General features: G+C 49.3%; 1 protein-coding gene across 2 annotated transcripts in view; it reads left to right on the forward strand.

Moving 5' to 3' along the window:
• The window catches only part of AIFM1 (apoptosis inducing factor mitochondria associated 1), a 33,396-nt gene extending 16,390 nt beyond the window's left edge, over positions 1–17,006 (forward strand). For both annotated transcript variants that reach the window (XM_078065004.1, XM_078065003.1), the window contains exons 6-16: positions 1,204–1,294; positions 5,691–5,775; positions 6,431–6,507; positions 7,417–7,525; positions 9,014–9,121; positions 9,466–9,554; positions 10,256–10,396; positions 12,660–12,802; positions 14,572–14,696; positions 16,227–16,423; positions 16,747–17,006. In XM_078065004.1, the coding sequence (XP_077921130.1) occupies positions 1,204–1,294; positions 5,691–5,775; positions 6,431–6,507; positions 7,417–7,525; positions 9,014–9,121; positions 9,466–9,554; positions 10,256–10,396; positions 12,660–12,802; positions 14,572–14,696; positions 16,227–16,423; positions 16,747–16,818 (1,237 nt within the window). In that variant the 3' untranslated portion in view covers positions 16,819–17,006. The remainder of the gene's footprint in view (positions 1–1,203; positions 1,295–5,690; positions 5,776–6,430; positions 6,508–7,416; positions 7,526–9,013; positions 9,122–9,465; positions 9,555–10,255; positions 10,397–12,659; positions 12,803–14,571; positions 14,697–16,226; positions 16,424–16,746) is intronic.
• Positions 17,007–27,813: the final 10,807 nt, after the last annotated feature.

The following is a 27,813-nucleotide window of genomic DNA, read 5'->3' on the forward strand; positions in this document are numbered from 1 at the left end:
ATTTCCGGGACCTTGCTGTTAGACTTCTGCCGTGAAGATCAGCTCGGCCTGTGTTGTCACTTCCTTACATTACACTTGCCGAGGTGTCTCCTGTAAAAGCAAAAGAGAAGACACTGTTCTCTGGAGTTTTCCTTGACACCCTAGTAGGCGTGCAGAATTGCGGGAATGGAGTGGAAACACTATAAGGAAGAACCTCCTTATAAAGATGTTTGCATGAAAGACTTGGAAAGACAGGTCCAGAAGCCTTCTCCTTCTATAGGACTCCATGGGTCTCTGGATTCCAGTACCATGTTTTTGGGTTCTAGTTTTTTTCTCTCTAGTGATCGCTTTGATACTGGACTAAGTTTTACAGATCTACCCACCTCCCTCACTCCCATTATCATGTTCTATTCTCAAGCAGGATGCATACTGTCAATTATGTTAGCCATCCCTTCATTAATATCTCATAGCTAATGTGGCAAAGTCCTCTCAGGTGCGAGACCTCGCTGTCCATTGATCAGCACCATTCTGGACAACTCATTCGGGTGGATGTGTGAATACCAGCTCCCTGGGTGGTGTTCTTGTTCTAATTTGGGGGGTTTTTTGTTGTTTTTTTTTAAGATTTATTTATTTGAGAGAGAGAGAGAGAGAGTGTGTGCAATGGGTGGAGGGGCAGAGGGAGAGGGAGAGAAAGAATCTCCAGCAGACTCCCTGCTGAGCACAGAGCCCGACACGGGGCTTGATCTCATCACTCTGAGATCATGACCTGAGCCGAAATCAGCAGTCAGACGCTCAACCAACTGAGCCACCCAGGCGCCCTTTCTTGTTCTAAATTTGAACCTAAATCCAGAGCAGGGTTTCTCAACCTTGGTACTATTGGCATTTAGGGCTGGATAATTCTTTGTTGTGGGGGCTGTTCTGTGCGTTGTAGGATGTTTAATAGCATCCTTGGCCTCTGCCCACTAGATACCAGAAGCCTCCCTCCCCCTAAGCTGTTACAGCCAGAAATGCCTCTAGGCATTGCCAAATTGCCCCCAGGTGAGAACCACTAGTCTAAAATACCTCTGTGTAAATAAGTCACTACCAAGATTTATTGGACTTGGAAACTTACTCTGGAAAATGTTCCTAAGAGTTTTCATGATTGAAACAATTTTACTAAAGCTATGGGGGAAGTTAATGGCAGTTCCAGGTGCTTATAACATTTTCTCCCTCTTCTCTATACAGCATATATTTCCAGCCACCCTCTTTCTATGTCTCTGCTCAGGACCTGCCTCACATTGAGAATGGTGGTGTGGCTGTCCTCACTGGGAAGAAGGTGAGCTAGTAGGCCGCTTCCCTTGTCAAACTCCATGTGGGCTGCAAGTATGGTGACTTGTATTCGCACTACCATTTACATCTGTCCTGCCATTATAGTTCATCAAAGAAGGATCGAGTCATTTTAGGCTTGCTCTTGCCAGTCTTCACTGCGTGGTGTTTCTTCTTGGGGGAAGCACTAATCTCAAAGCCTAGAGAAGCATGTCAACTAAACTTTCCCAGAGAAGTCAAACCATTGGGGACAGTGACCCTGAATCTGATCCTTCTCCAGATTTGCTCCTCTGCCCTTCCTTTGTCTTCCTATTTTCCACACTAACATTTCTTTGGGATTATTGATGACAAGAGATTGACAGCGGTATATTATTCAGGATAGTAAAATAATTCAGGCATTATGTCAGCATGGGAAGTATCGTTAGACTTTACAAAGGTGAGTGCCTGAGTAATGGGAGCAGTTATTGGAGGGCATTTGTGGGGTCCAGGGAGGGTTTTGTTTTGCTATGTTATGTTTCATTTTTGTTAATGGGAGGTGTTAGAGTGTATTTGTAAACTAATGGCAATGTTCCAGTGGAGAGGGAAGGGTTATCAGAAGGAGCAAAGTCCAGAGTAGATGGGATCCAGAGCACAAGTGGAGAATTGACCTTTGCTAGGCGTAAGCCCACTTCTTCTGTAAGGAAACATAGGCAGAGGAGGTGGATATAGGTTTATGGATAAGCTGGTAATGAGGGGCGCCTGGGAGGCTCAATCGGTTAAGCAGCTGCCTTCGGCTCAGGTCATGATCCCAGGGTCCTGGGATCGAGCCCCATATCGGGCTCCCTGCTCTGCGGGAAGCCTGCTTCTCCCTCTCCCACTCCCCATGCTTGTGTTCCCTCTCTCACTGTGTCTCTCTGTGTCAAATAAATAAATAAAGTCTTTTTAAAAAAAAAAAAAGCTGGTAATGAGACATTAGGTATTAAGTATCCTCTGTGTGTAAATAACACACAGGCCCTGCTCTCTAGGGCTTAACAGTATTTAAGAAAAAACATGAACAGATAATCCTAACACATAGATGTGGAGTAAGAAAGATAGGCACAGTGTATTGTGGGAATTACTGGGAAACACGCCCAGTGTAGAGGTGATTTCAGGGAAGGCTTCCTGGAGGAGGAGGTCTTATAGAATGGGAAATTTTATGGAATGAAGAAGAATTCACCAGATTCGTGGTAAGTGAAGAGAATTCAAGTAGAAAACAGCATAAGCAAAGGTACGGGGGTATGAAAAAGCACCTTTGGTGCAGGGAAACAAGCAGCTAGCTACTGACAGAGCAGAAAGTATAAGCTAAAGAACGGCAAGAGATGAAAGCGAGACGTTACACAGGGTCCTGACCATGGAGAGCTCTGTTGTATAGAAGAACTTGAGCTTTTCCCCATGGGCCCTGAGGGGCTCTTGCATTTTAGACAAGGATATAGAACAGATCGAATTTTAAGTAATCCCTGTGTTGGCTCTGAAGAGGATGGATTTCAGGGGGACAAGACTAGAGGTAGACCATTTGGAAGACACTGTAGTAATCTAGGCGAGAGATGACAGAGCAGATTAGGGCAGTAGCGGCCGTGACGGCCGCGGTGATGGGGTGGTAGTAGCGGTGGCAGAGAGCCCGGTTCTAAAGTGCTTTACAGCTGTTATCTCATTTTCTCATGAGAATCTTACCAGCTAGGTACTATTATTATTGCCATTTTATAGAAAAAGAAAGTGAGATTAAAAAGAGGTCAACTGTGGGGCGCCTGGGTGGCTCAGTTAGTTAAGCGTTCGACTCTTGATCTCAGCCCAGGTCGTGATCTCAGGGTCGTGAGTTCAGGCCCCACATTGGGCATGGAGCCTACTTAAAAAAAAAAAAAAAAAGGGTCAACTAACTTGCCTAAGATCAAATAGCTAATAAATGGTGGAGACAGAATTTGAGCCCATATCTGTCTGACTCCAAAATTCTGACTCCAGAGCCCAAGCTCTTAATAACACTGTTGTATAGCTTCTGATAGAGAGGTGACAGTGGGAGACAGACTGGAGACATGCTTAGAAGGCAGCCTCGATGCTTGGGATAGATTGAAGGTGGGCCATGAGGGAGAGGGAGGAGGCAAAGATGCCTTTCTGATTTCCAGCTGGTGTAGTAGGTGGTGGTGTAGCCCCAGGTGAGAGAGACGTTACAAGAGGAAGACCTAGTTTAAGGGGGAAAGAAAATTTAGTTTCGGATTGTTACATGCGAAATGGAATATATTTGTGGAGATGGCCTGTGGGCAGTTGGATATGTGACTGTGACGCTCAGAGGAGGGGTCTGGGCTCGGATAGAGATTCGGGAATCATCCACGTATGTGTAGGGGTTGAAACCATGAGAGTGGATGAGGCTGCCTGTGGAGAGCTTTGCAGTCAGAGGGGAGTGGGGCAAGGATGGAACCCTGGGGAACCCAACTTTTAGGAGGCAGGCTGAAGAGATCACAGAGGAACTAGGAAAGAAGTTAAAGGAAGAGAGCCCGGGGCAGGGGCTGAGCGAGGTTGGAGAGAGTTTCAAGAAGAATGATCACATCCTCCTTGCAGCAAAGGGTTCTGGCCGGAAGAAAACTGTAAAATGAGCCATATAGACTTAGTGGCTCAGATGTCATTGTGAAGTCAGAAAAGAGGATGAAGTACTTCTTCAAAAAGTTTAAATGAGAAAAGGGAGACGGCAATTGGTAGGAACTCAAGAAGGACGTAGAGTCAGAGGTGGGGCTCTGAGGACGGGACAGACCAAAGTGTGTTAACAGGCTGAAGGCCTCAGATGTCAGCAGAGAAGGGGGTGGTGAGTGGTAACTGCCAGGAGATGGTTCTGGGCGAGAAAGGAAGGGAATGGGGCTTAGGCACAGAAACAGCACAGAAAGGACACCTCATCCCAGAAGCTGGAAGGACGGAAGTGGGGGTTGGGAAGTGGGAAGCCAAGGAGGATCACATCTAATGGCTTCACTTGTTCTTGCAATAAACTAGGGTACCAGGTGGTTGGTTATCTGAGAGTGAGCAGTGTGACGGTTGAGTTAGTGGGGTTGGATTGAAGAGAGAGCTTACCCAAGGACAAACCAAAGGCTAAAGAAACTACTCACCCATCCAATCCCAGTTTATGTCGTTGCCTCCAGAAAGCTCCACAGAGGGCCCCTATCACATGTCCCTAGAGCTACCTGTACTGCCCTTATCAGAGCATTTCTCACTCTTGATTGTATATGTTAAATTGTCTGCCTTGGCTACTAGACTCTGGAGACAGGGAAGGTATCTGTTTTTCTCACCATCATGTCCCTAACACTTAACGCAGTCCCTGACATGGTAGGTGCTTAATAAGTATGTCTTGAACGAATGGCCTCGCAGCTAGTAGAGAGGGGAGCAGAGACTGGATCTCTAGTCTCTCTGACTCCAGATCTCAAGCTCTTCACCGTAAGAAAGAGGAGGGTGCAAGGAAATTAGAGGTGGTAGCAGGAGAACAGTTTGGGTGATCTAGCATGGGCCCAGATTAGTTGGAATGGAACAGCCCACTGGGTAAGCAGAGAAAATAAAAAGCGAGTATAGGTGACAGCAGGACTGGAAAAAAAGCTGGAAGAATGGAAAATTGTGACCAAAAAATGGGATATTCAAGGTAGAAGTAGAGCTTTAAGAGAGAGGATTCTGGATGTGGCTCGGGAGGAAAAGGATGAGCCAGCTTCCCAGGTCTTCAGTGAACGAGGAGTGACCGGGAGGTGGCTGCATAACAGTGACTGGTAGGATGTAGGTGGGTGCTTCTCAGAGGGGCGTGAGGGCCCACGAATCTGGAAGCAGCAGCAGCAACCAGCACCCCCAGCCCTGGGTGTGATGGGGGAGGAGTGTGCGTGAATGAGCGGTCTCTACATGTGAGCCATCCTTGGCGGGAGAGCTGAGTTCTAGCGAAGGGTAGAAGTTAGAACATCTTGTAAAAATGTTGAGGATGTAGGAGCGTTGTTAACCAGGAAATAAGGTTTCCAAAAAAGCCAAGCAGAAAAGTCTGTCTCTGTTCTCCATTTCCACAAATTGGGCAGGGACTTTGGGTACTGCAGGGATTTGTTTTAATGTTGGCTGCTTAAGAAAGTATGACCACTTGAAGAGGCTGGGTACCAGAAACTGTGCTGCCAGTGAGTACTTAGAAATGGTTTCTTGAGGATCACCCTGGGTCAAGAACGAATTCTTCTTACTGGGCTGACGGCTGAAAGGTACAGGGTTCCTTTTTGGGGTAATGGAAATGATCTACAATTATAGTGGTGATGGTTGCACAACCTTGTGAATATACTAAAAACCACGAATTTTACACTTTAACATGGTAAGTATAATGTTATGTGAATTATGTCTCGATACCAAAGCGTTTTAAGCTAACTCATCTCTCCGTCTTTCTGTGTGTGTCCCAGGTAGTGCAGCTCGACGTGAGAGGCAACATGGTGAAACTTAACGATGGCTCTCAGATAACCTATGAAAAGTGCTTGATTGCAACAGGTGAGTATTTCTCCAGACAGATTTCTTCCCTGGTACAGCTCATTCGAGTTTTAGTATAGAAGGCATTACTTAATCTTAAGAAAACCAAAACCCAGTCTCTCTGAAGTGGGTGGCTTCTCTTGGTGCAAAGCCCAGCTAACTACAGGCATCTGATCAGCAGATCAGATGGAGTACCCCTGCTGCTCCTTTGGGTAAGGGCACAGATGGGTATTGAAGAGGATGGCCTTTTTTTTTCTTCTCCCCGTTTAGCCCCTGCCCTCTGCTCTCCGCCCTGTGCCCCAGAAGTGATACAGCCTCACAGCTTCATTGCCACTTCCGATCAGAAATCAAGAGAGGAGACTGAAGCGGTCGCTTAAACAAACATAGCATGCTTTCTGGCGATGCCTCTAGAAGGGATTGGGGAAGGAAAAACTGAGGCCTTGTGGCCATCTCCAGGGAGGGCGGGCCCTTTGTAGAGACTCACAGATGGCTTCTCCAAGGAAATTGACAGAAGCCTGCTGGGAGGCCAGGTGAAGGGAAACAAAGCCTCTGGGTCTTGTGGATGCTGAGGTGGCACCAGCAGAACCTCGCTCGCCACAGCACCACCTTTTGGGGGGAGTGTTTGGGCTAGCTCCCCGCTTGATGGGCTAAAGGGTTTTCCTCCTCCTATTTCCAGGAGGCACTCCAAGAAGTCTGTCTGCCATTGATAGGGCTGGAGCAGAGGTGAAGAGTAGAACAACGCTTTTCAGAAAGGTAATTGTCTGCTTTAGTGCTTTCATTGTTTGGTTTTTTAAGAGGTAGCATAATCATGTGGTCCCCAAGTAACCACCCAGGAATTGGGAGATGGGAGCTCTATTTATGGCTCTTCTATAGACTTGTTATCTGGCCTTGAGCAAGTCACTTCCTCTCTCTGCACCTCAAATACCTCACTCAAGGGTTTTCAGCTCCTAGGTGAAAAATACATCTAGTGTTTTTTATTGCTTGCTATAGTTCCTTCCGATTGCTCTTCCATAGTTGTTTTGTTCCTGATGCCTTTGAGTCATTGGAACTCCTTATAGCCTCTTGGCATTTTGCATTGCAAATGTTACTGCGGAGACTTTGAAGAGAAAACTCGAGTACCTAAGTGAAAAAGGAAGCGGGGGCTTTGCTTCTTAACACTGTGCTTTACTCGGGACACCTGCTGAAATTTTCCAGCCACTCTTACGGGTATTTGAGAAGATTGCTATCATCCTTTAAATTCTTGATCAAATAAGGTTTATCAGCCTTTGGCACCATTGCCATTTTGGGCCGGATGACTGTTCGTCATGAGGGGCTGGCCTGTGCATATAGGATATTTAGCAGCATCCCTGGCCTCTACCCGCTAGCTGCAAGGAGCACTTCCTCACCCCCAGTTGTGGCAACCAAAAATGGCTCCAGAAATTGCCAAATGTCCCCTGAGGGGGAGGGGGCAAAACTGCCCCCAGTTGAGAACCACTGATGCTAGAAGGAATGTTCCAAGGGCGAGAAATTTACATCAGTAACAGAGGCTATAATTGAGCCACTTCATACAAGGAGAAGATTTTATGTGCAAATTACATGTCAAAGATTTAGCCGAAAATATTTCTTGGTATTATCCTATGCCCCTTTGGGAAATGAGTGGACTAAACTGGTGTGATCCTGCAGATTGGAGACTTTAGAACCTTAGAGAAGATCTCCCGGGAAGTCAAGTCAATTACAATAATCGGTGGGGGCTTCCTTGGAAGCGAACTGGCCTGCGCTCTTGGCAGAAAGGGTGAGTACTGGGCAGTGACCTCAATTTTTCTTTCTCTGGTTTTATATCCCATGCTTTTTGGGGCTCTCACAAATTCCAGGGATGCATTTGCCAGGATCAGTAGAAGGAGTTTGATTAAGATTTATGTGGTAAGGGGTGCCTGGCTGCCTTAGTCAGTAGAGCATGCAACTCTTGATCTTGGGGATGTGAGTTCAGGCCCCACATTGGGGGTAGAGTTTACTTAAAAAAAAAAAAGAAAAAAGATTTATATGGTGAAAAGCTAAGCACTGAGCTTAGTTCTCGTGAGGAATCCCTTAGTGACCAAAAAGCTGTCATCTGAGCAACTGAGCAGAAATGCTTTCTTTCCCTTCCTCTAGCCTCTAAGCCAGGACTCCTCAGAAATAAAGTATTAAGGGGATGCCTGGCTGGCTCAGTTGGTAGAGCGTATGACCCCCTTTTTTTTTTAAAGATTTTATTTATTTATTTGAAAGAGAGAATGAGAGAGAGCACATGAGAGGGGGGAGGGTCAGAGGGAGAAGCAGACTCCCTGCTGAGCAGGGAGCCCGATGCGGGACTCGATCCCGGGACTCCAGGATCATGACCTGAGCTGGAGGCAGTTGCTTAACCAACTGAGCCACCCAGGCGCCCCGAGTGTATGATTCTTGATCTCAGGGTTGTGAGTTTGAGGCACACATTGGGTATAGAGATTACTTAAAAATAAAACCTTTAGGGGTGCCTGGATGGCTCAGTCGGTTAAGCATCTGATAAATCTTTTTTTTTAATTTTTATTTTTTTAAAGATTTTATTTATTTGAGAGAGAGAGAGCGCGCGTGCGCACACACTGAGGGAGAAGGAGAAGCAGACTTCCCGCTGAGCGAGGGGTCTGACGTGGGGCTCGATCCCAGGAGCCCGGGATCATGACCCACGCCGAAGGCAGACGCTTAACCTACTGAGCCACCCAGGCGCCCCCTGATAAATCTTTTTAAAAAAAATCCTTTAAAAAAGAAATAAAATATTAAGGAAAGTGAGTTATTAAGATGATAAGGGCAATGTAGACTACAGAGTTGTATGTATATTTGAACTGCTATTCCCTGTAAAAGTCAGACTTTCTTCAGATGCACGATGGTTCCCAGTTCGACAGCTCTGTGTGTTCCAGTTTGAATGTTTCATGACAGCCGTTTTCCTTAATGTCAGTTTTCGGCTGTGTGAAGTCAGGGCATCTTCTCAGGAGGGTGCTTCCTGTTCAGAGGCCACAGGCACAGGTGTGAGCCTGAGCGGATGCCTGGGTGTAATGCACTTAGTACATGGTGCGTAGTTGAATCCAGGGACAGCAGTTCTGGCGCCCGTTATATTTGCCTTGTCAGTGCCCCACAAATAGGAGCTCTGGCCTAGGTCGCAGCATTGCCCTGTGTGTCACGAATGGCAACCTGCTGCTCCTTCACTTCTCTTCCTGTCTTCCCAGGATTGGCTTTTGCCTCCTGCTCTACCTAGTCTGTTTCTTCTTCCCAGCTCGAGCTTTGGGTACAGAAGTGATTCAGCTCTTCCCTGAGAAAGGAAATATGGGAAAGATCCTCCCTGAATACCTCAGCAACTGGACCATGGAAAAAGTCAGACGAGGTAGAGAGACTTTCCATATGCTGCCGCTCTTTCCTTTGAATGAGGCCTATGCAAAGTTGGCTTCTTTGGGAACCCCCTTGACATAAGCCATATCACCTGGCAGATGAAATATTTCTACCATTCTCCACTCAGCCAAGTTCCAATAGGCGTTCTGAATCTGACGCACCAAATTCCCAGAAGTACTGAAAATGAACTGTGGGTGTGGGTTCTTGCAGTTCCCCAAGGCTGCCTGCGAGCTGATGATTACTGGTTTTATGATAGGGGGTGCCTTTAGTCATCTTCCCTACTCGTCATGAAGGTGGGATGCTCGCACGCCCAGCCTCAGGTTTTGTTTGCCTTCACAGAGGGGGTTAAGGTGCTTCCCAATGCTATTGTGCAATCAGTTGGAGTCAGCGGTGGCAAGTTACTCATCAAGTTGAAAGATGGCCGGAAGGTAAGGAGGGGAAGATGGGCTGCCAGACCTTCCAGCTCTCCCCTCCCCTTTCCTCATTCTTACTCCTTCATTTGATAACGGTAGATAGTTTTCGTGGCAGCCACCGTTAACATTGTCATAATTTTCTGAATGAACTATTCCCTCCATTAAAATAAGAATGATGAGAGCCAGAGTAGACACCTGTGAACCACTTTCCCCCTCCCATCTGTATCACAGATTTTTGAGACCTTACAAGGGTGGCAGATTTCTGTTCCGACAATGTGGGGTAGATTTGTGTTGGAGGAAGTTTATAAAGTAGACCTTTAAATCTGTTTACCAGAGTTATGTAAGTTAATCAGTGAGTTGGGTTTTTTTTTCGTTTTTTGTTTTTTGTTTTTTTTTTTTTTTGTAAAGCTCCACTTCTTAGTAAAATAAAGTACAGTTGCTATGTCCATAGACATACATGGAAACTGTGGTAACTGGCTGAATTATTTCTTTTTTTTTTTTTTAAGATTTTATTTATTTGACAGAGAAAGACACAGCGAGAGAGGGAACACAAGCAGGGAGAGTGGGAGAGGGAGAAGCAGGCTTCCTGCCGAGCAGGGAGCCTGATGCAGGACTCGATCCCAGGACCCTGAGATCATGACCCGAGCCGAAGGCAGACGTTTCACGACTGAGCCACTCAGGCGCCCCTGGCTGAATTATTTCTTTTTTTTCCTCAGGTAGAAACTGACCACATAGTGGCAGCTGTGGGCCTGGAGCCCAATGTTGAGTTGGCCAAGACGGGTGGACTAGAGATAGACTCTGATTTTGGTGGCTTCCGGGTAAATGCAGAGCTCCAAGCCCGCTCCAACATCTGGGTGGTAAGTGTGCGACAGCACGAGTGGGCATGGTTCCTTGTCCCCAGCCCGTGAGCGAGTCTGCCTGGCAGTGTGCAAAAGCTCGTCAGCACCTTGCCCAGATAGAGTCAGAATGTTTGGAGGCTGAGGGTGAAGAACAGAAACTTCATTACTTGATTTACAAGATCAGGTATGGCTGCATGCCACAAGCTAGTGGAAAAGGAAATGAACAGTGTGTGCACCTACCGAAATAGAGTTCTTCCCGTTCTGTGGTTGGCAGCTGCCATCGGCATTGCCCTGATGGGCATGTTCCCAGCTTTCAGATGGATCTGCCGTTCCCTTTGCCCGAAAGTGAGCCCAGGGAATGGAGGATGAGGCAGTTTTATAACATTCCCTGGAAGGGAAAATTACTCTGTTTTCGTTATCCTTGAGCACTATTTTTAGCTGTTTTAAAAAATGTTATGACACAAACAAGACTATAGTATGTAGGAACCATGAGGTAATTTCCCCATTGTTAGATCATTACAAGTGTATTGTGTTTGATTATGGACTCTGCAACTAAGAAGGGTGTTTTTCCCTTAAAGCTTTTTTTTAAAAGATAAAGTGTACTGCATTTTTTTTAAAGATTTATTTATTTATTTTAGAGCGAGCATGAGCAGGGGGAGGGGCAGAGGGAGAGAGAGAGTCCCAAGCAGAGTCCCCGCTGCTGAGCGCAGAGCCCGACTCAGGGCTCGATCCCAGGACCCAGAGATCATGACCTGAGCTGAAATCACGCATTGGACGCTTAACTGACTGAGCCACCCAGGTGCGCCTAGAGTGTACTGGATTTTTAAAAACTTGTTATAAAAGCAATATGTAGGGGCACCTGGGTGGCTCAGTCAGCTGGGCATCAGACTTGATTTTGGCTCATGTCATGATCTTGGGGTTGTGAGATCAAGCCCCACATGGGGCTCCATGCTCAGTGGGGAGTGTGCTTGGGATTCTCACTCTCCCTCTCCTTCTGCCCCTCCCCACCTCTCTAAAATAAATAAATCTTTTAAAAAGCAATATGCACTCAATATGGAAGACAGACAAGAATGAGAAAGGGGGACGGATAAAAAGAGAAAGGGGGGAAATCACCTACAGCAACCACCGATATTTTGGTGTATTTCCTTCCCTTCATTTTCTTCTGCATAGGTTTTTTTCCCGTTGTTGTAGATGGTCATGGTGAGTGTGCTACAATAAACATTTGTGTTCTTCTCTTTTTTACTTACCATTCTAATGTATTTTCCACATTGCTTCAGATTCTAAAGACTGTGTAATAGTCCACCAAGTGGATTTCGTAGTTTATTTCACCACTGCTCACATGTTAGATTTTTAGGTTGCCTTGGGGGAGTCTGAATAGCCACAAAGGGTTAGAGCACTCACGTGCCACATCCTTAGTGAGGTTGGCCTTGTTCACCTCCAGCCGGAGGCTCTCTCTGCTTGAAACATTGAGCTCACTTACTCTGTACCTGTCACATGGCACCCTGCTGGTTTGCATTGCATTCTAGTGAGGAATGATGCTGCATCTTCCTCAGGTAGGTTATATGCTCTTTGTGGGCAAAGTGGGGGGTCAGGTTTGTCACGGCCACCCAGACAGTATAATGCTTTGTACAGAAATAAGTTTTCCATAAATATTTGGTGAATGAACGAATAGATACTGAATGACCAAAAGAAAATCTTATCTTGGGGTGCCTGGGTGGCTCAGTCAGTTGAGCATCTGCCTTCCACTCGGGTCATGATCCCAGGGTCCTGGGATCGAGTCCCACTTCGGGCTCCCTCATGGGAGAGTCTGCTTCTCCTTCTGCCTCTCTCTCTGTCTCTCATGAATAAATGAATAAAATCTTTAAAAAAAAAAAGAAAGAAAATCCTATCTTGGAAAAGATTTCTAGGTGAGAGGCGGTCTCGTACCTAAAAACTGGTTTCCATGCATAGGAAAGAATATTCTGCAAATCACAGTTATTAAATATTCGGTCTCTGCTAAGGGCAGAATGAGAGAGGAAATAGGTGTGAGCTGCAGCATAGAAGATTTAGGTTCGCTTTGTGGAAGCATAGAAATAGTTTTTTTGTTTTGGGGGGTTAGCATAGAATAGTTTTTTAAAAATGGAATCTCAACTTTTTTTAGTAAGTGTAGGTGCGATTCTGGCCCATACATGGAAAACACTAATTAGTTAATGGCACAAGGGTTTTTTTGAGCCCTCAAAATGTGTGTTCTGTCTTTGTTTTTGTTTTATCATGTGCTCATATAATGTACTTGTTTCCAAAGGCAGGAGATGCTGCATGCTTCTACGATATAAAGTTGGGGAGGAGGCGGGTAGAGCACCATGATCACGCTGTTGTGAGTGGAAGATTGGCCGGAGAAAATATGACTGGAGCTGCTAAGCCATACTGGCATCAGTCAATGTTCTGGTAATAGTTTTGTACCTTGCGGACTCAACTGGTTAGAACACAGAATTAATGCAACCAGAGTTACAGTTTGGTTTCCATGTGGGCCAATTAGCTTCATACAGAGGGGAGAAAAATTTCATCTTGTTTCCATGCATTCTACACCCAAGCAGCCTTCTGGTAAAAGGCCCCACCTGGCATAAGTTAGACTAGGTGAATGCGTGGAGATGGCATCAGCACTTCTGGTAAAATAGCTCAGAGTTAGAGCTACAGTAGGCGGTACAAACGTGTACTCTTAGCTAGAGATAGCAGTATGTTTTCATTTGTTCTTCGGTGCTAACCCTCATGAGCCCAACGTACTGACAGAAAGGCAGCCCAGGGGCGCCCGGCTGGCTCAGTCGGTGAAACATGCAACCCTTGATCTCGGGGTCGTGAGTTTGAGCCCCATGTTGGGTGTAGGGATTACTTTAAGAAAAAAAAAAAAAGCAGCCCACTCATATGTAACCCTTAAGATCAGCAGTTCAAAGTCAGGCATCTATAGACAGTTCTCTGAATAGCAAAAAGTTAGCAAGGGACATTCCTGAGTACTGGGATTGGCCTTATTTGGCACACTCTCCTCTTATTGCTTTGAAAGATGGGATACATAAAAAACTTCAAGGTTTCAGAAGCCTCTAAGCAGTTTCTATTGGGGAAATTCTCAGCTGGTGAGAATACATTTCAGGACAATCACACACAGTTTTGTGAGCGGGCAGCAGAAACATAACAGCTGGGTTTCGGGGTCAACACCTGTAAGATAATGCGGTTAGGAACAAAAGAGTCCATAGGTAGATAATCATCAGTTAGGTCTCAGGACCAGTATCCGAGAAGTCACTGTAGACCATTCCCTGAAGACACCAGTCCAGTGAGCTTCTATGGTCAAGAAATGACCACACGGGAATAAAAAGCAGAGCATAAGGAATTTAGTCCATGATACTCAAATAGCATAAGGGGACAGATGGTAGCTATGCTTGTGGTGAGCACAGCACAGTGTGTCAACTCATCAAATCACTAAGTTGTACACCTGAAATGAATGTAACACGGTGCGTCAACTATCCTCAAATTTTACTTACTTAATCACTTACTTAATTAAATGATGGCAAAAGGTAGAGCACCAGAAACAAAACCATGAGTAGTAGCCTCACATGATTACAAAACCATCGTGTGTTGGTGCCACAAATACTCTTTGAAGTTCCTGGCGTAGTAAAAACAGTGTGATAACGATAGGAAAAGTTTCCAAGAAGAACAATTAAAATAAAATGATCAAGTGGATAGAGGCATTCCAGCCTTGAACAAATGAAGGCTCAGAGGAGATACCATCCATTGATGAAGCCATAAAGGATCTCAGATTCTGAATTCTGTAAATATGGAGCACCCTTTACAGCGCCAGCAGGGCACTTTTAGGTTGAGTTAAAGGAACATAGTGAATAGTAAAGTTGATGAACCCATCACTCCCCAAGGGATAAAAGCATGGATAAATTTCAGAAAGTGTAGATCAGTGTATGGATATGTGATATGTATAATGGCTTCTTAAGGAAAATAAAAGCTGCTTTGGGATAACAGTGCTTTCTCACGATTGTCCCCAGATGCCCTGGCAAGCAGACCGATCAGTTTGGCATTTTCCCTTGTTGTACATACCAGGTTCTTTGGTTGGCACGAATCAAAGTGTGGTGTCTTAGAAAAAATAAAAAAATATACCACCGTGTCATTCTTTGCAGTCCCCTTGACAGAACACCCTCTTCTCTCTCCTTCCTTAGGAGTGATTTGGGCCCCGATGTTGGCTATGAAGCTATTGGTCTTGTGGACAGTAGTTTGCCCACAGTCGGTGTGTTTGCAAAAGCAACTGCACAAGACAACCCAAAATCTGCCACAGAGCAGTCCGGTAAGGAAGCCCAACTACTTCTCTGAGACGAGTGTTGAGAAGCAGTGGTCCAGATTCTCCTGAACAAGGGGTTTCTGTATTGGCCAGAGGGAACTGTCAGTGAAAGCCTTTCTTCATGTTGTGCTTTAAAATAAACCCGACTTTAAAATAAACCCAACCCGAAGTCCTTACTCTTTCGTGGGCTGAGAGCTGGCAAAATCAGGTATCCTGGTCAGAGCGTAGACTCAGATGTGGTGGGTGTTCATCCTATCCTCTGGGCAGCGACTGGCTCGGCGACGCTGGTTTAGTTTGCCTCTAGGGACTGGGAAGCCCTGCGCACTGAAGAAAACCTGAACTTTTAAGATTTTTGTTTTTTATTATCATTATTATTAGCCTCCTACTAATCCCAAGAACCTTAGTGTAGGACCTGCAATCCTCCACAGACCCTGGGCCGTGAAGAACTGGGCCGAGTAATTCTTGAGCTGCCTGTAATTCCATTTGTCACATCTTACTGCCAGGTTTTCTTTAGACGGGAGGCACCTCTCACGGAATGAACTTCTCTCCCACACACGACTCTTTCATTAACTCTTAGACCTGTTCTCTCTCCCTTCCATGACCCTAGCTGAAGTTATTTAACCTCCATGTCCTCTTGTCAGAAGCATTTCAAGAACAGGTTGCTCTTTAAAGGAGAGAACAAGACATTACATGGACATGTAGGTCCTTTTCCTGTGTAATCCAAGTGGGTAACATACACCCGCTCCTTCATCCAGCCCTCTCTGGAGAAGCGGATCCAGGAGAGGGCCCCGGGGACTTAGAAACTCCAGAGCGCTACTCTGTACCCTGGGCAGTATTGTTCGGAGCCTGACCATTCTCAGAGGACAGCATGCCCCCTCCCCAGGAGGAACCCCCTCCACTGTGGTTTGTCCATATGGAAGTGCCCTCTCCTGCTTTGGCCAGAGGGCCTCTCTAGCAGCACTGTCCAATGGACCTTTCTGCTCCAGTGGCAGTGTTCTGTTTCTGCTCTGTCCACTACAGTAGCCCCTAGCTGCATGTGCCTATTTAGCACTTGAAATGTGGCTAGTGCAAATGAGGAACTGAATTTTACATTTGATTTAATTTTGGTTAAAATTGATTAAATTTTCATTACTTTTTAATGATGGAACTCGAATTGCTGTTTGTGGCTAGTGGCTACTGTACTGGACTGTGCAGCTCTCGAATGTTTCTCAGAGGACAAGAGCAAGTCTTCTGCAGTTTGAAGAAATCCAGATACCAGGAAAGAATCTATAGCATACATTTAAAATGAAATGGTAAGGGAGGGAAGTTCTGGGTCAGACTGACGCAGTGCCCCGGAGACGGCAAGGAAGAGCTTTTGTCGGCTTTGCCAGTGGAGAGGAGCTGGAGACGGCCAGTGTTTACTAAGGGGGCATAAAAACAAATCCTCTAGGAGCAGGTTGAAGCAGGTGTCAGAAGATACTTGCCTTCTAGAATTTCCTAAGTTCATAACTGACTCTGTTTTGTTTTTATTTTGTTTGTTCTGGGGGTTGGCCACAGGGACTGGTATCCGCTCAGAGAGTGAGACAGAGTCTGAGGCCTCAGAAATCGCTGTTCCTCCCAGCAGTCCTGTAGTCCCCCAGGTCCCTGCCCAAGGGGAGGACTACGGCAAAGGCGTCATCTTCTACCTCAGGGACAGAGTGGTGGTGGGGATCGTGCTGTGGAACATCTTCAACCGAATGCCAATAGCAAGGAAGGTGGGTACCTGTCAGCGCTCCTCGAGGAAGATGGGAAAATGCACCCCGGACTTCATCGGGTGCCCTGCTGTGCCTTGTCCACCTGGGTCAGACTGTGCCTGAGCGGAACAAAGGTGTAGCCTTGGCTCAGGAGCGTTTCTTTTTCACTCAGGACTTGGCTGGGTGGCCGGGGAGTTGGCACACACTCATTTGGGGTTAACAGAAGGCTGTTCCCACAGCTCCCTCCCAGGGCGATGTGGGGACTGGCCCAGGCCTCCCCATTGTGCAGGCCGGCCCGGCGCACACGAAGCGAGTCGGTGACCCATTGTTCCTCTCTCCCTCAGATCATTAAGGACGGTGAGCAACACGAAGATCTCAATGAAGTAGCCAAACTATTCAACATTCATGAGGACTGAAGCCCCCCAGTGGAACAGGCAAACACTTTGCTGTCCCTGACAGCAGCTTGGATGAGTAAAGGAGCATTTTTTATTCAGCAGACTTCCTCTGCATATGAGTGTGAATGGTAAAGTCCTTTGTGAATATTTCAATCGTGTAGGCAGATTCTTAATGTTCACATCACTAAATAAAACCTGATTCTTCTAAATTAACTTCTGTTCTCTTTGAAAGGGAACGGGTGGGCGAAGGGAGGAAAGTTGTGCATATCAGTGAGCAAGCACACTGGAGCTCCTACCAAGTGCGTGATTTGTTTCGGCCTTGTATTCCCTGCTCCACACTCTCAACTGCTTTCAGTTCCTGAATGTCTCTCTGGCCCCATCCACTGTTAAATGAGCGAACATAGAAACACACGGAACAGATTCTGCTTTACCCGGAACAATTCCTGTTGTCCTGCTCAGAACTGGCTTGGACCTGCGAGGGGCCAGAAAGGTCACTTACTGCAAAAGAAGCAAGGGTTCAGAGACTTGGTGCTTCATGGCTAAACCTGAGACTGACTCCTTGAGGGATTGTGATCTCGCAACTCCCATCTCAACTCCATGCACTGTCCCTCAAACTAGAAATCTCTCCCCTCGCCCCTTTGACCTAAAATAGGCTTATAGACACACCTCACTTTACAGATGATTTCCCGAGAACAGAAGTCAGAGGTTCATAAATCAACTCATTTTTTATATTTCAAATTAACTTTATTTTTTTAAGATTTTATTTATTTGAGAGAGAGAGAGAGAGTAAGCAGGGGAAGGGGCTGAGGGAGAGGGAGAAGCAGACTCTCCGCTGAGCAGGGAGCCCGATGTGGGGCTCGATCCCAGGACCCTGAGATCATGACCTGAGCCGAAGGCAGACGCTTAACCAACTGAGCCACCCAGGTGCCCTCAAATTAACTTTAAAAGTCATCTTGGGGCGCCTGGGTGGCTCAGTCATTAAGCGTCTGCCTTTGGCTCAGGTCATGATCCCAAGGTCCCGGAATCAAGCCCTGCATGGGGCTCCCTGCTTGGCGGGAAGCCTGCTTCTCCCTCTCCCACTCCCCCTGCTTGTGTTCTCTCTCTCGCTGTGTCTCTTGTCAAATAAATAAAATCTTTTAAAAAATTAACAAAAAATAAATAAAAAATCAAATCTTGGGGTGCCCAGCAGGCTGTCAGAAGAGCATGCAACTCTTGATCTCAAGGTCATGAGTTCAAGCCCCACGTAGGGTATAGAGATTACTTAAAATCTTAAAAAAAAAAAAAGGAATTAGCTGCACCAGGACAGGTTCTTACTACATGTATACAGGTTTAGTGAAATATGATCTGATGCATGGCACATCCAAATGCATATGTAGAAAACTCACCTAGCGTATGAAATAGGATCGATTCTTCGGTGCTCATTGCTACTTACAAAGATGGCGGTAGTTCTAAGATCCTGAAGCGGTTCACAAATCATCTTTTAAAAGATCAAATTGTGAATTGTCTTTTTTTAGTGGTATGTGCAATTTAGTCTAATTTTTTGACAGTTGTTATCCTTGTATAGAGTGTCATTGTAATTCAGTTAAGTAAAATGAAATGGGGGCGCCTGGGTGGCTCAGTTGGTTAAGCAACTGCCTTCGGCTCAGGTCATGATCCTGGAGTCCCAGGATCGAGCCCCTCATCGGGCTCCCTGCTCAGCGGGGAGACTGCTTCTCCCTCTCTCTCTGCCTCTCCCCCTGCTCATGCTTTCTCTCCCATTCTCTCTCTCAAATAAATAAATAAAATCTTTAAAAAAAAAGTAAAATGATTTATTCATCTAGTCAGTGTTCGTTGAATGTCTACTGTGAGTCAGGTAGATGTCAGAATAGGCAGATGGAGGAGACATGGCCACTTGAGGAAAGCAGACACGTGAACACAGGAGTACCCTACAGTGAGATGTGTCCATAGAAAGACACAAAGTACTGTGGACACACCAAGAATGGAGAGCAGCCAGAGCAACTGTCCTCAACTGCTGCTAGATCACTTCCTAAAGCTTCAGTCCATGTCCTCCCAGCTGCACCCCCTCCCCCCCCGTTGAAGAATGTACAGTGACTCCTTGTCATCAACCATACCAGGCCTGAAGTCTTCCCCAGAGCTCCTGACCTCAGCCCACTCTGCCCCCATCCAGCCTCCTTTCCCACAACAGACACACGTGCACATGTACACATACACATCTGGTTTATTGACGCCTTTAAACTTTTGTTTGTGCTCTCCACATCTGGAATGTCATCCCTGTTCCCTTTTACCTATCCCCTCCTGCTCACCTCTCAAGGCCCAAATGAAATTGCACCTTGGTAACGCGGTACCAGTTGGATTAGTGCCCGTGCATGATTTCATCTCTGAACTCCAATTGCACCTGCTACCTTTGAACTTGATTGTTCATTAAGTCATGCTCCGCATTATTAACGTTCACTCCCTGAATTGATAGTAAGCTATCCCAGAACAGAGACTTTTTTTTTTCTCAGAATGAGGACAATGTGCCCCATCCCCCCAAACCCCGGCAGAGTCCTGAACAAGTCCTTGGTCGCTTGGTTGGATGATGCTAGATAACAGGGCTTACTGCAAAAATGACCCTCTGCCTTGTAACCTCTGTTCTCTGTAATCCAGGTTATCAGACCCCCATCACTTCACCCACTGCCGAGACTTGCCACAGATACCCAGGATGCATTTGATCTGTCCAGGCCCCCAAGGATTGCAGGGACCTTTTTCTAACCAGACAGACGAGGAGCAGTGCCAGCTGAGTTCTGGCCCCTGAGAGCCGGCCTGGGAGCAGCTGGGCCACCACACAGTGCAGTACAGGGCCAGCCACGCCCTGCAAAGAAGGGCTGGGGCTCTGCCAAAACACTGGGTGTTTGCAGCCCACCCACTTGACTTCCATTTCACTTTTCTTTGCCATTTTGCAAATGATACCCCATGGCACCTCAGCACCACATCATGGTGGTGCTGGTCTTTGCCTGGCCACCTCTGAGGCACCCAGGAGATGGCCTCACGCTTTAGCTGGAGAGATGGACCTGAGTGAAGGAAGCACGTTTGACTGGAAAGGAGTCAGAGTAAGCCTCTTAGTGGAGGATGAGGTCAACATATGTGACTTTGTTGTCATTGTTCTAATCAACAGGTCCCATTTGGGAGACAAGAAGCTTACAGCAGAAAGGGATGGGGGTGGGGATCCACAGTGACCTACTGCAGGCTGCTTCCTTGAAGGAAAACCAGCAGCTTCTCTAGAGACCCATTTATACAAAGGAACTCTCCCCTCCCTTCCACCACTACCCCTTCCCTTTCCCGCTCCTCTAAAGTTTGGCTGCTGCAATATCCCCTCGGTCCTTCCCTGACTCCACCTAACGCGGGGCACCCTTGCTTCCCTGGAGACTGTTGGGACCCCCAGTGCCTTGCTCTCTGGGCAGAGGGGAAGTCCTGCTTGGCCCAGAGGTGAAGTAGAACCGCCTCTGGCCTCTTTCCCAACTTATCAGGGAATTTCTGGCGGGGGCACGGACACATGTACACAAAACCACACACAGAGACACACAGCCCAAGCCAGTGATGACGTTCCCTTGCCTGGCTGGTTCTACAGATGGGTGTGACCGGGTCAGAGTACAGGGAGGGTCGAAATATTTAGATACCGGACTGCCAAGCCCTGGTCGGAAAACAGGGCTCATCTCAAAACGGATAGTTCGAGAAAGAGAAATGCAGCCCCTGACACACGGAGGCTGGCCTGGGGCGGGGGGGCTGTCAGCGGGGCAGTGGTGTCGCTACAGAGGGCCTGGCGCTCACGGTCAGGCCCGGGTATTCTGTTGAATGTAAACAGATTCACGAGACGCTAGCATCGCACACGGCCGCTCTGACCATGGTGGAGGCAGACAGAAACAAGACCGCTTCGTAATCATGTGTGAATACAGACAAAAACATGACCGTTGCCCAAACCACAGAGATGACCAACACCCACCCACCCCCATACTGTCTCATGGGAGCGATTGCTGCCGTCCTACCGGTTACAGCTTGAGCCTCACTCTCCTCTGCCCTCCTATAGGATGAAACTTAGCGAATAAGGCGCCCAGCCGTTGGATTATTCGTGCTTTTTGACAGCATCCAATCCAAAGCAAAGCCCTGCTTCCTTCAGCCCTCCCCCAAATCACGCAGCCTGGCCCAAATCCTTTAATAAATCTTTTCTAGTACCCTTTTCCTGACACACCCTGTGGTTCCCCAAGCGCATTCCTCGTCACTGCAGTGAGCAGCAAACCTAACTTGTCCAACCCCAGGAGTGTCCTGGTGGTCGTTGGCTGGTGGGCGTGGGCAATTTGGAGACGAAAAGCGAAAATATCTGCCAGAAGCCCACTACCAGGCAGAGGCCCTCAGGAATGTTGCCTCCTCTTGTACCTTCCCCAAGACGCCCCAGTGGAGCCTCGGAGGGCTGTGTGTCCCTTGGGAAAAGCCCAGGAGTCGCATCTGCTGTCTGTGGACAGAGGTGCCTGGCTTCCCAGGCAGGTTCCCACCTACTGCGATGCCTTGGCACTTGCCACGCAACACAGAGATGCTTCTGGAGGAGCCCCAACCATGGGCGTTGAATTTATAAACACTCAGACTCATAAATGGAGTTACTGGTCAGCTAGCAAACACGCGCCGCACAGTTCCTGCGTGCCACGGTACGGTAGACCCTGGAGATAAGAGGATGAGTAATGCGTAGTCCCTGCCCTCGTGGCCATATAACCTAGTGGTGGCCAGAGGCAGGGCAGCGGGGACCATCAGCACAACACCAGCACTGGTAGTATGCTGTGTGAGTTCAGAGCGGACCCTCGCGAGCCTCGCGGAGCTGTATGCTCTGCTTCTCTCTAGTCGAGGCTTTTCTTTCACTGACCGAAGCACTCCATCCTATGGTTGTATCCTCTCTGTCCATCTCTGCGAACAAAATATGAACATGTTTACTATGCTTAAGTGAACATGTGTAAGATGCTTATTACGGAAGATGGAGCTGATGTTCTTCTTGCCCAAAGACAATACACCTCTTTCTCGTCACTTTTCCTCAGCCCCTTCATTTTCCGTCCTTCCTCTCAGAATCTCTGCAGTCTCCCCCGCTTGTTTTCCTCCTCTCTGTGTGTCTTACTCAGGTTCCTCTCTGCCCATTTTTTTTTTTTTCTCCCAACAGTGGAGGGCAGTGGAAAGAGCACTCCTGGATGTGAGTCTCAGCCCTGCTGTTTGAGCCTGGATGGCCCAGGGCAGCTACTTACCTAGGTCTCCGTAGCTTCATCTGTAAACTGAGGGGAACAGACTAGATTATCCCTCCACCCTCAGTTCTAACCTCCTGCGTAGGGAAAAGTCTCTCAGGTGCTTGCACGGGACTGCACTCACCTTGCCATGGGCTCAGTTGCCTTTCATCTCTAAGGTCTAGAGCAGACGCTAATGGGACTCAAAACTCTTGGCAAGTGTCTCCCCACATGGCCTCTGCTGTCCCTTGGGCTCAACTAGATTTACAAGTTTGGTTTTTTGGGTTTTGTTTTTTAGCTCATGGCTTGTGATTCTTCTTTGACCCAGCAAGTTACAACCAGAACCCCTACAATCCCTAGAAATTGCACCTGCCTTATTTGCTCTCCATGGAGAGGTTGACAGCCTGAAAACTGGGATCCAGGAAAGGTGGCATCCTTCAGCCCCTAAAAAATGTTGACTTCAAGCCCAGAATTTCCCCAGGAAAGCTTTATGGCAGGACTATTCTTAGCCATGATCCTAGCACATACAGCCCTACCCAACCATTTAATGGTTCCCAATCCCCCCAAAAAACACACCCTGCAGAGCTGGTGGCTGGATAGCCACCATAACCCAGGGCAGCCATCAACTTGATGTTGACAGAAGAGCTCACAACACCGCCCCTCCTGCCACATAAGGTCTGAGCCCCTAGACCAGCCTGTACACCCACTTCGCTCTTGGTCCATGGCCAGTTTTCACACTGGTTATGGCCTTGGCAGAACCCTGCCCCGAAGTGGTGACAAGAGAGCCGGGAAGCTTGCAAGCTTTACCACCCAGCTCTTACCGTAGAGACAGCTGGAAACTGTATACAGGGAAGGAAAGAAAATCCAGTACCATGATTTGCTGGGTAGACAAGAATGCTTAAGGATCACTGCCCCTCCAGAGGGAAAGGGGAGCTTTAGGTGTTTCAGGGAGGCCAGCAGAGCGCCTCCAGCTTGAAGCCTACCCTGAACAGGCCCCGAGGCCCTCAGCCACCTTGTTGAGACTAATACCCCAAGCAACTGTTGAGGGATTCTGGTCCACTCCAGTGGGAGTCCTCCAACTAGTGGCACAGTGGGGATGGGGGGAGGAGGGGAGTGCTGCAAACAGGGAATCCTTGGCCTCAAAGTCACTCCTATCTCAACCTGGACGGGGCCAGTACCAAGTCCTAGGAGGAAGGGCCACAGTGACCTTTCAGGTGATCAGCTTGACTTAATGCAGGGGTGGAGGGCAGCTCAAGGCTCAGAGCACTCTACACTTGTCCCTTTGGTGGCGCCAAGCCCTTATGGGTCCGTTCATTCCAACAGGAGGTTCCAAAGAGACCTCAGCTACCAAGTGAACTCCAGGCCCAGAGGAGGGAAGAAGGTCCCGGGCCGCCCCCGCTCTCAGCAGGCGCGCACTGTGTGAGGTGCACAATCACAAAAGAATACCTTGGTGGGAGTTTTGCCAGAGGTTGCAAACATGCAGCTCCCCCAGGGCATTCCCTGTGCGCGCAGTGGCCGGGCTGGGACAGAAGCGCGGAGGTCTCGGTGGGGACTCTCGCCCGCCACTTCTCTCCCAGCTGCCCCACCGAGTCCTCCCCGGGAGTCCTCCCGGAGCCGCCCCTGCTCGCCTGTCGGGACGGGAGGAACGGGGGGCGGGAGCAGGAAAGAAGGGACTGAGGGGGAAGTTTCAAGGGGTGTGCCGGGGAGGGGGGAGGATTCTCATGAGTCAGCGGAGCGGGCTCAGTGTGACTTCATTGCTTCCCGAGAAGAGGCGCCCGGGGCAGGAGGCCGCTCAGAGTGCAGCAGCAGGAGTGGAAGGTCGGAGGCCCCGGCCGCCTGCGCCGGCCAGGGCGCGGGACAGAGCTCAGGGCTGGCCAGGTCGCTCGGGGCTGGGGTGGCGAGGGGAGGCCGCGCGCGGGCCAGGAAAGCTCCGGGCAGAGGCGCCGACCTCTCCTCTCCTCCTCCACCCTCGCGGTCGCCAGTTCCCGCCTCGGCCCGAGACGCCGCGCAGCGCGCGTTCCGCCTGCAGGTGGCGCTGCAGAGGCGCCCTGGGCGCACTGCTGGGGGTCGGGGGTGGAGCTCAGCCCCAGCGGGGATCCCGGGCTTGGAAGGCGCGCGAGCCCAGAACGGGGGGGGCGGGGGGGAGGCGAGGGAAAGGTGGGAGGGGCCGCCAGAACCTCCACTGCCCCTCGGGCCCCGCGCTACAGCCCAAGAGGCGGGAGAGTCCGGAGATCCGACCTGCTGCGCTAGCGCCGCGGCGTGGGGCTGGCTCCTGCGTGCTTCTTAATAGTCCCTTGGGCCACCTCCCGGGCCCCGCAGAGCTTGGGGCGGCTCACCTTCAGCAAAGGGATTGTGGTTTAGGGGCCGTCTTTCCTCTCCGGGGATGGCGCTCTTGACCCGCGGGCAGTAGAATGGAAACTTTGAGTCGCGTCTCGGGCGTTGGGGGTGGGTTTCCCTGAACAGCCACTTTCTAGCCTGGCTCTCCTGAGACCCAGAATGCATCTCCTGCACAGGGATAGACTGGGGCTGGGGCTGGGGTGCAGTCTGGAACCAGGGCTCAGCCTAGGTGAGGGGCAGGGGTTCAGCTTTGGGCTGGATGTAGGCCGATGGTTTAGGGATTCCGCGCGTCTCAATCCAGTCTTTGGCAGCTTTAGAAGCAAAAAAGCTAAGAGGCCCATTTGGGGCTCAAACTTGCAACCCTGTTCTCAGTAGATAGAGCTTTGTGTTCTACATCCTTGCAGGCCCTGAGCTCTAGAAGTCATCATGCTGCTGACCTTCCCGTGTTGGTTCATGGTTATGTGGTGGCTCTTTAGTTAACATATTGAGAGTATCAAGGCACAAAAATAACCTGTGGCCAGACACCTTTAAGCTGAAAAAAAAAAAAAAAGTTATTGGGGGCTCCAGCCTCATCCTTTCCAGAGGCTCCAGTGGCTATTCCCGTGATAACAACTTCACACAGAAATACATGGGCAGAGTGTGTCTCCCATTTCTGTGCAGAGACATCAAAGCTATGCCCTGTGCTAGTGTTCTGGGTGCTTCTCCTCTGTCAGTCAGCCCAGCTCCCCTGCTTTCAGGATGTCCAAAGCCATCTGAGAAAGTTATCCTTAGGATTTTCCATAAAGAAGAGGAAAGGGGTTTAAAAAAAAAAAAAAAAAAACCAAAGGATCCTAAACGTTTCACTGTGTTTCACTGTGTGCCAGGAGAAATACCGTCTGTCTCCCGCCCAGACCTCAGAGCCCGGGCCTCCTTCCTACAGGGCGGTGCCCAGCTATTCCTGGAAACCCCCTCCTTTTGACTAACCCCCTCCCCAAGGTGTCTCCTCCCAGAGCACGACCTAGGAAAAGGATCATATTGTCAACCTTGATGTCTCCATCCCCTCTTTCGGTCCCTAACCTGACCAGCGGCGGTCTTCAGCCTGCCCACTCCCCTGATGCCCTCGTGCTGCCTTCTCCTCTGGGGAGCAGGGCCTGAGCTGTGGCCTCTCCCTCCAGCCTGGCCCTGCGCCCCACTAGGTGACTGCGAGAGGATCTGATATACTAATTTGTGTTAATGTGATAATGGGCGCTAATGGGGTCACGTGCTAACCACAGGCCAATTTCTAGCCGGCCTCACAGCCTCAACCCCGAGTGGAGGCTGTGGGGATGGGAATTTCAGGCTGACTAATCTCCACAGCCCGCTGGAGGGGGCGGGGGAGTGGGAGGAACCGAAGCCCCGGGACGATCCCAGAGTGCTGGTGCCTCGGTTTCAGTTTCATCCTTGGCTGACACTTTCCTCCGACGAGTGGAATTGCTTTGGTTTTCCTCCAGCCCCTCTCCCCTCCCCAGCTGCCCCCCTTTTGGATCGCTAGCTTCCCTCGGCCAGCCCTTCACTTCGGAGGGGAGAGATGGGAAGATAATTTGGCAGTGATGAGGAAAAAAATGTACACGTAGACACCCTCAGACGCACAGGCTCACATACCATGCTGCCTTGCAGACACACACATGCGCACGCCCTCCACAAACACGCATGAGGGGACTTGCCACTCACATCCAAGAGTCAAGCTCACACACATGCATGCGTGCACGCGCGCGCACACACACACACACAGCCCCCCTCCCCGCCATGGGTGCACCCTCACTCACATCTGAGAGACCCACACGGACACACACATAGGCAGGCAAGGCCCGACAGAGACCCATCCCACACACGGACCCCCCCCCACACACACTCTCACACACAAACCAGCAGCAGCAGTCGAGTTGGACGGCTTCCTCAAAAGAGGGCTGGAAAGTTTGTTTGCTGCCAACGAAGGGGCCTAGACATTCCGTGAAATGACTCATACTGCACCTTTATAGACATTAAATGTTGTATTTTTCTGGATGAAACAACAACAACAACCCTCGACCCCCGTTGCGATGGCAGGGCGGGGAGGCTGCAGTCCTATTGGGTCTCTGTCTGGTGCACGTCGTCTCCGGCTTGTCCTCGCCTCCCTGTGGGATGGGGCAATCCCCAAAGAGCAGAATCCTCTACCTCCTGCTACAAACCTCAGCCCAGAAACGCCCCTTGGCAGGATGTGAAGTGGGTGAAATCTAGGCTCTCCGGGGCCCCCCTCACAGCCTCTCCCTACTCCTCTACTTCATCCCCAGACCCGAGGATCCCCAGACACCACTCTGGTGTCCCAGTCTGAGCCATTCCTGATCTCTCCTTCCATCCGAGCACCCCATCCCCACTTCTCCTGGGTCTGTCCGAACTGCTACCTCCGAGCACAACTCCAGGGGGCGCCATTCACCACGTATATAATAGGTAGCACCCCATGCGATGTGACTGGTGCCTCACCCATTCCCCTGAGCCTCCTCTCCATCTGAGAAGGGAACACCCAGCTCGATGGCTGCCTGTTCCTTGTTCCCCAGCACACTCAAGGGGCCACAGAAATCACTTGGTGCTCTCCTCCAGGAAAGCCATTACATGTTGACATCCCTCTGCGCCTCCATCCCAGTCTCTGCCCCCTGGCAGCAGCCCCTTGGGCCAAGGTCCCCTTAGGCCCACTCGTTTTTTCTTGCAGGCCGTGAAGGGAGGCGCCTTTGGAGGGTCATTTGGGATCTCCACAAGGGCTATGGAGCACAGGGAGGCTGCCAGCCAGCCACACAAGATGGGTATTGGCCTAGCAGATGGCAGAGGCTGAGGAGTTAACTCTGGCTCCCCTGGACAGTGCCCCAAAACTCTGGATGCCCCGCTGCCTCTGATAGGTGCCCCAGGGTAAGTGCCTGCCCTTGGCCCTGGTCCCAGGGACTTTTCCAAGCTGATCCCTGGCTCCAAGATAGGGGCTAGAGGCCAGTAGGATTAGACTTCAGGGGACCTGCCCTCATTTGCTGAACTCTGCTCGAAGCCACTTCTTCCTTATTTTTGGCAAATGAATCAAATGATTGGGTCCCTCCTCCTCCCCCCACCTCAAAAATCTCCCACCAACCCAAGAGGGCTGGCCTGAAGGGCACTGAATCTGTTTCCCAAACGCTCGGCCCACTCCGAGCAGTGGGGACGGCACCTCACAGCAGCCACCGGAGCGAGGATGGACATAGGGAGCACTGACTCAAGGCCTGAAGCACCTGCTAGGTCACGTTGTCATCTCACTCCAGGCAGACCCCTGAACTGCTGGCCAGCCTCCGAGAAGTGAAACCTGGTGGTCCTCTGAAGTTTTGTAGGGGATCTTTGGTGTCGGAGCCTGTCCCAGTCAAGGCCTGGAGGGGAAATGTATAACTCTCCATTTTAATGAGAGCAGCGTGGAGTGGGGGGGCCAAGCGACTTT

The sequence above is a fragment of the Halichoerus grypus genome, chromosome X, assembly GCF_964656455.1.
Source record: "Halichoerus grypus chromosome X, mHalGry1.hap1.1, whole genome shotgun sequence".
In the NCBI taxonomy this organism is placed as follows: domain Eukaryota; kingdom Metazoa; phylum Chordata; class Mammalia; order Carnivora; family Phocidae; genus Halichoerus; species Halichoerus grypus.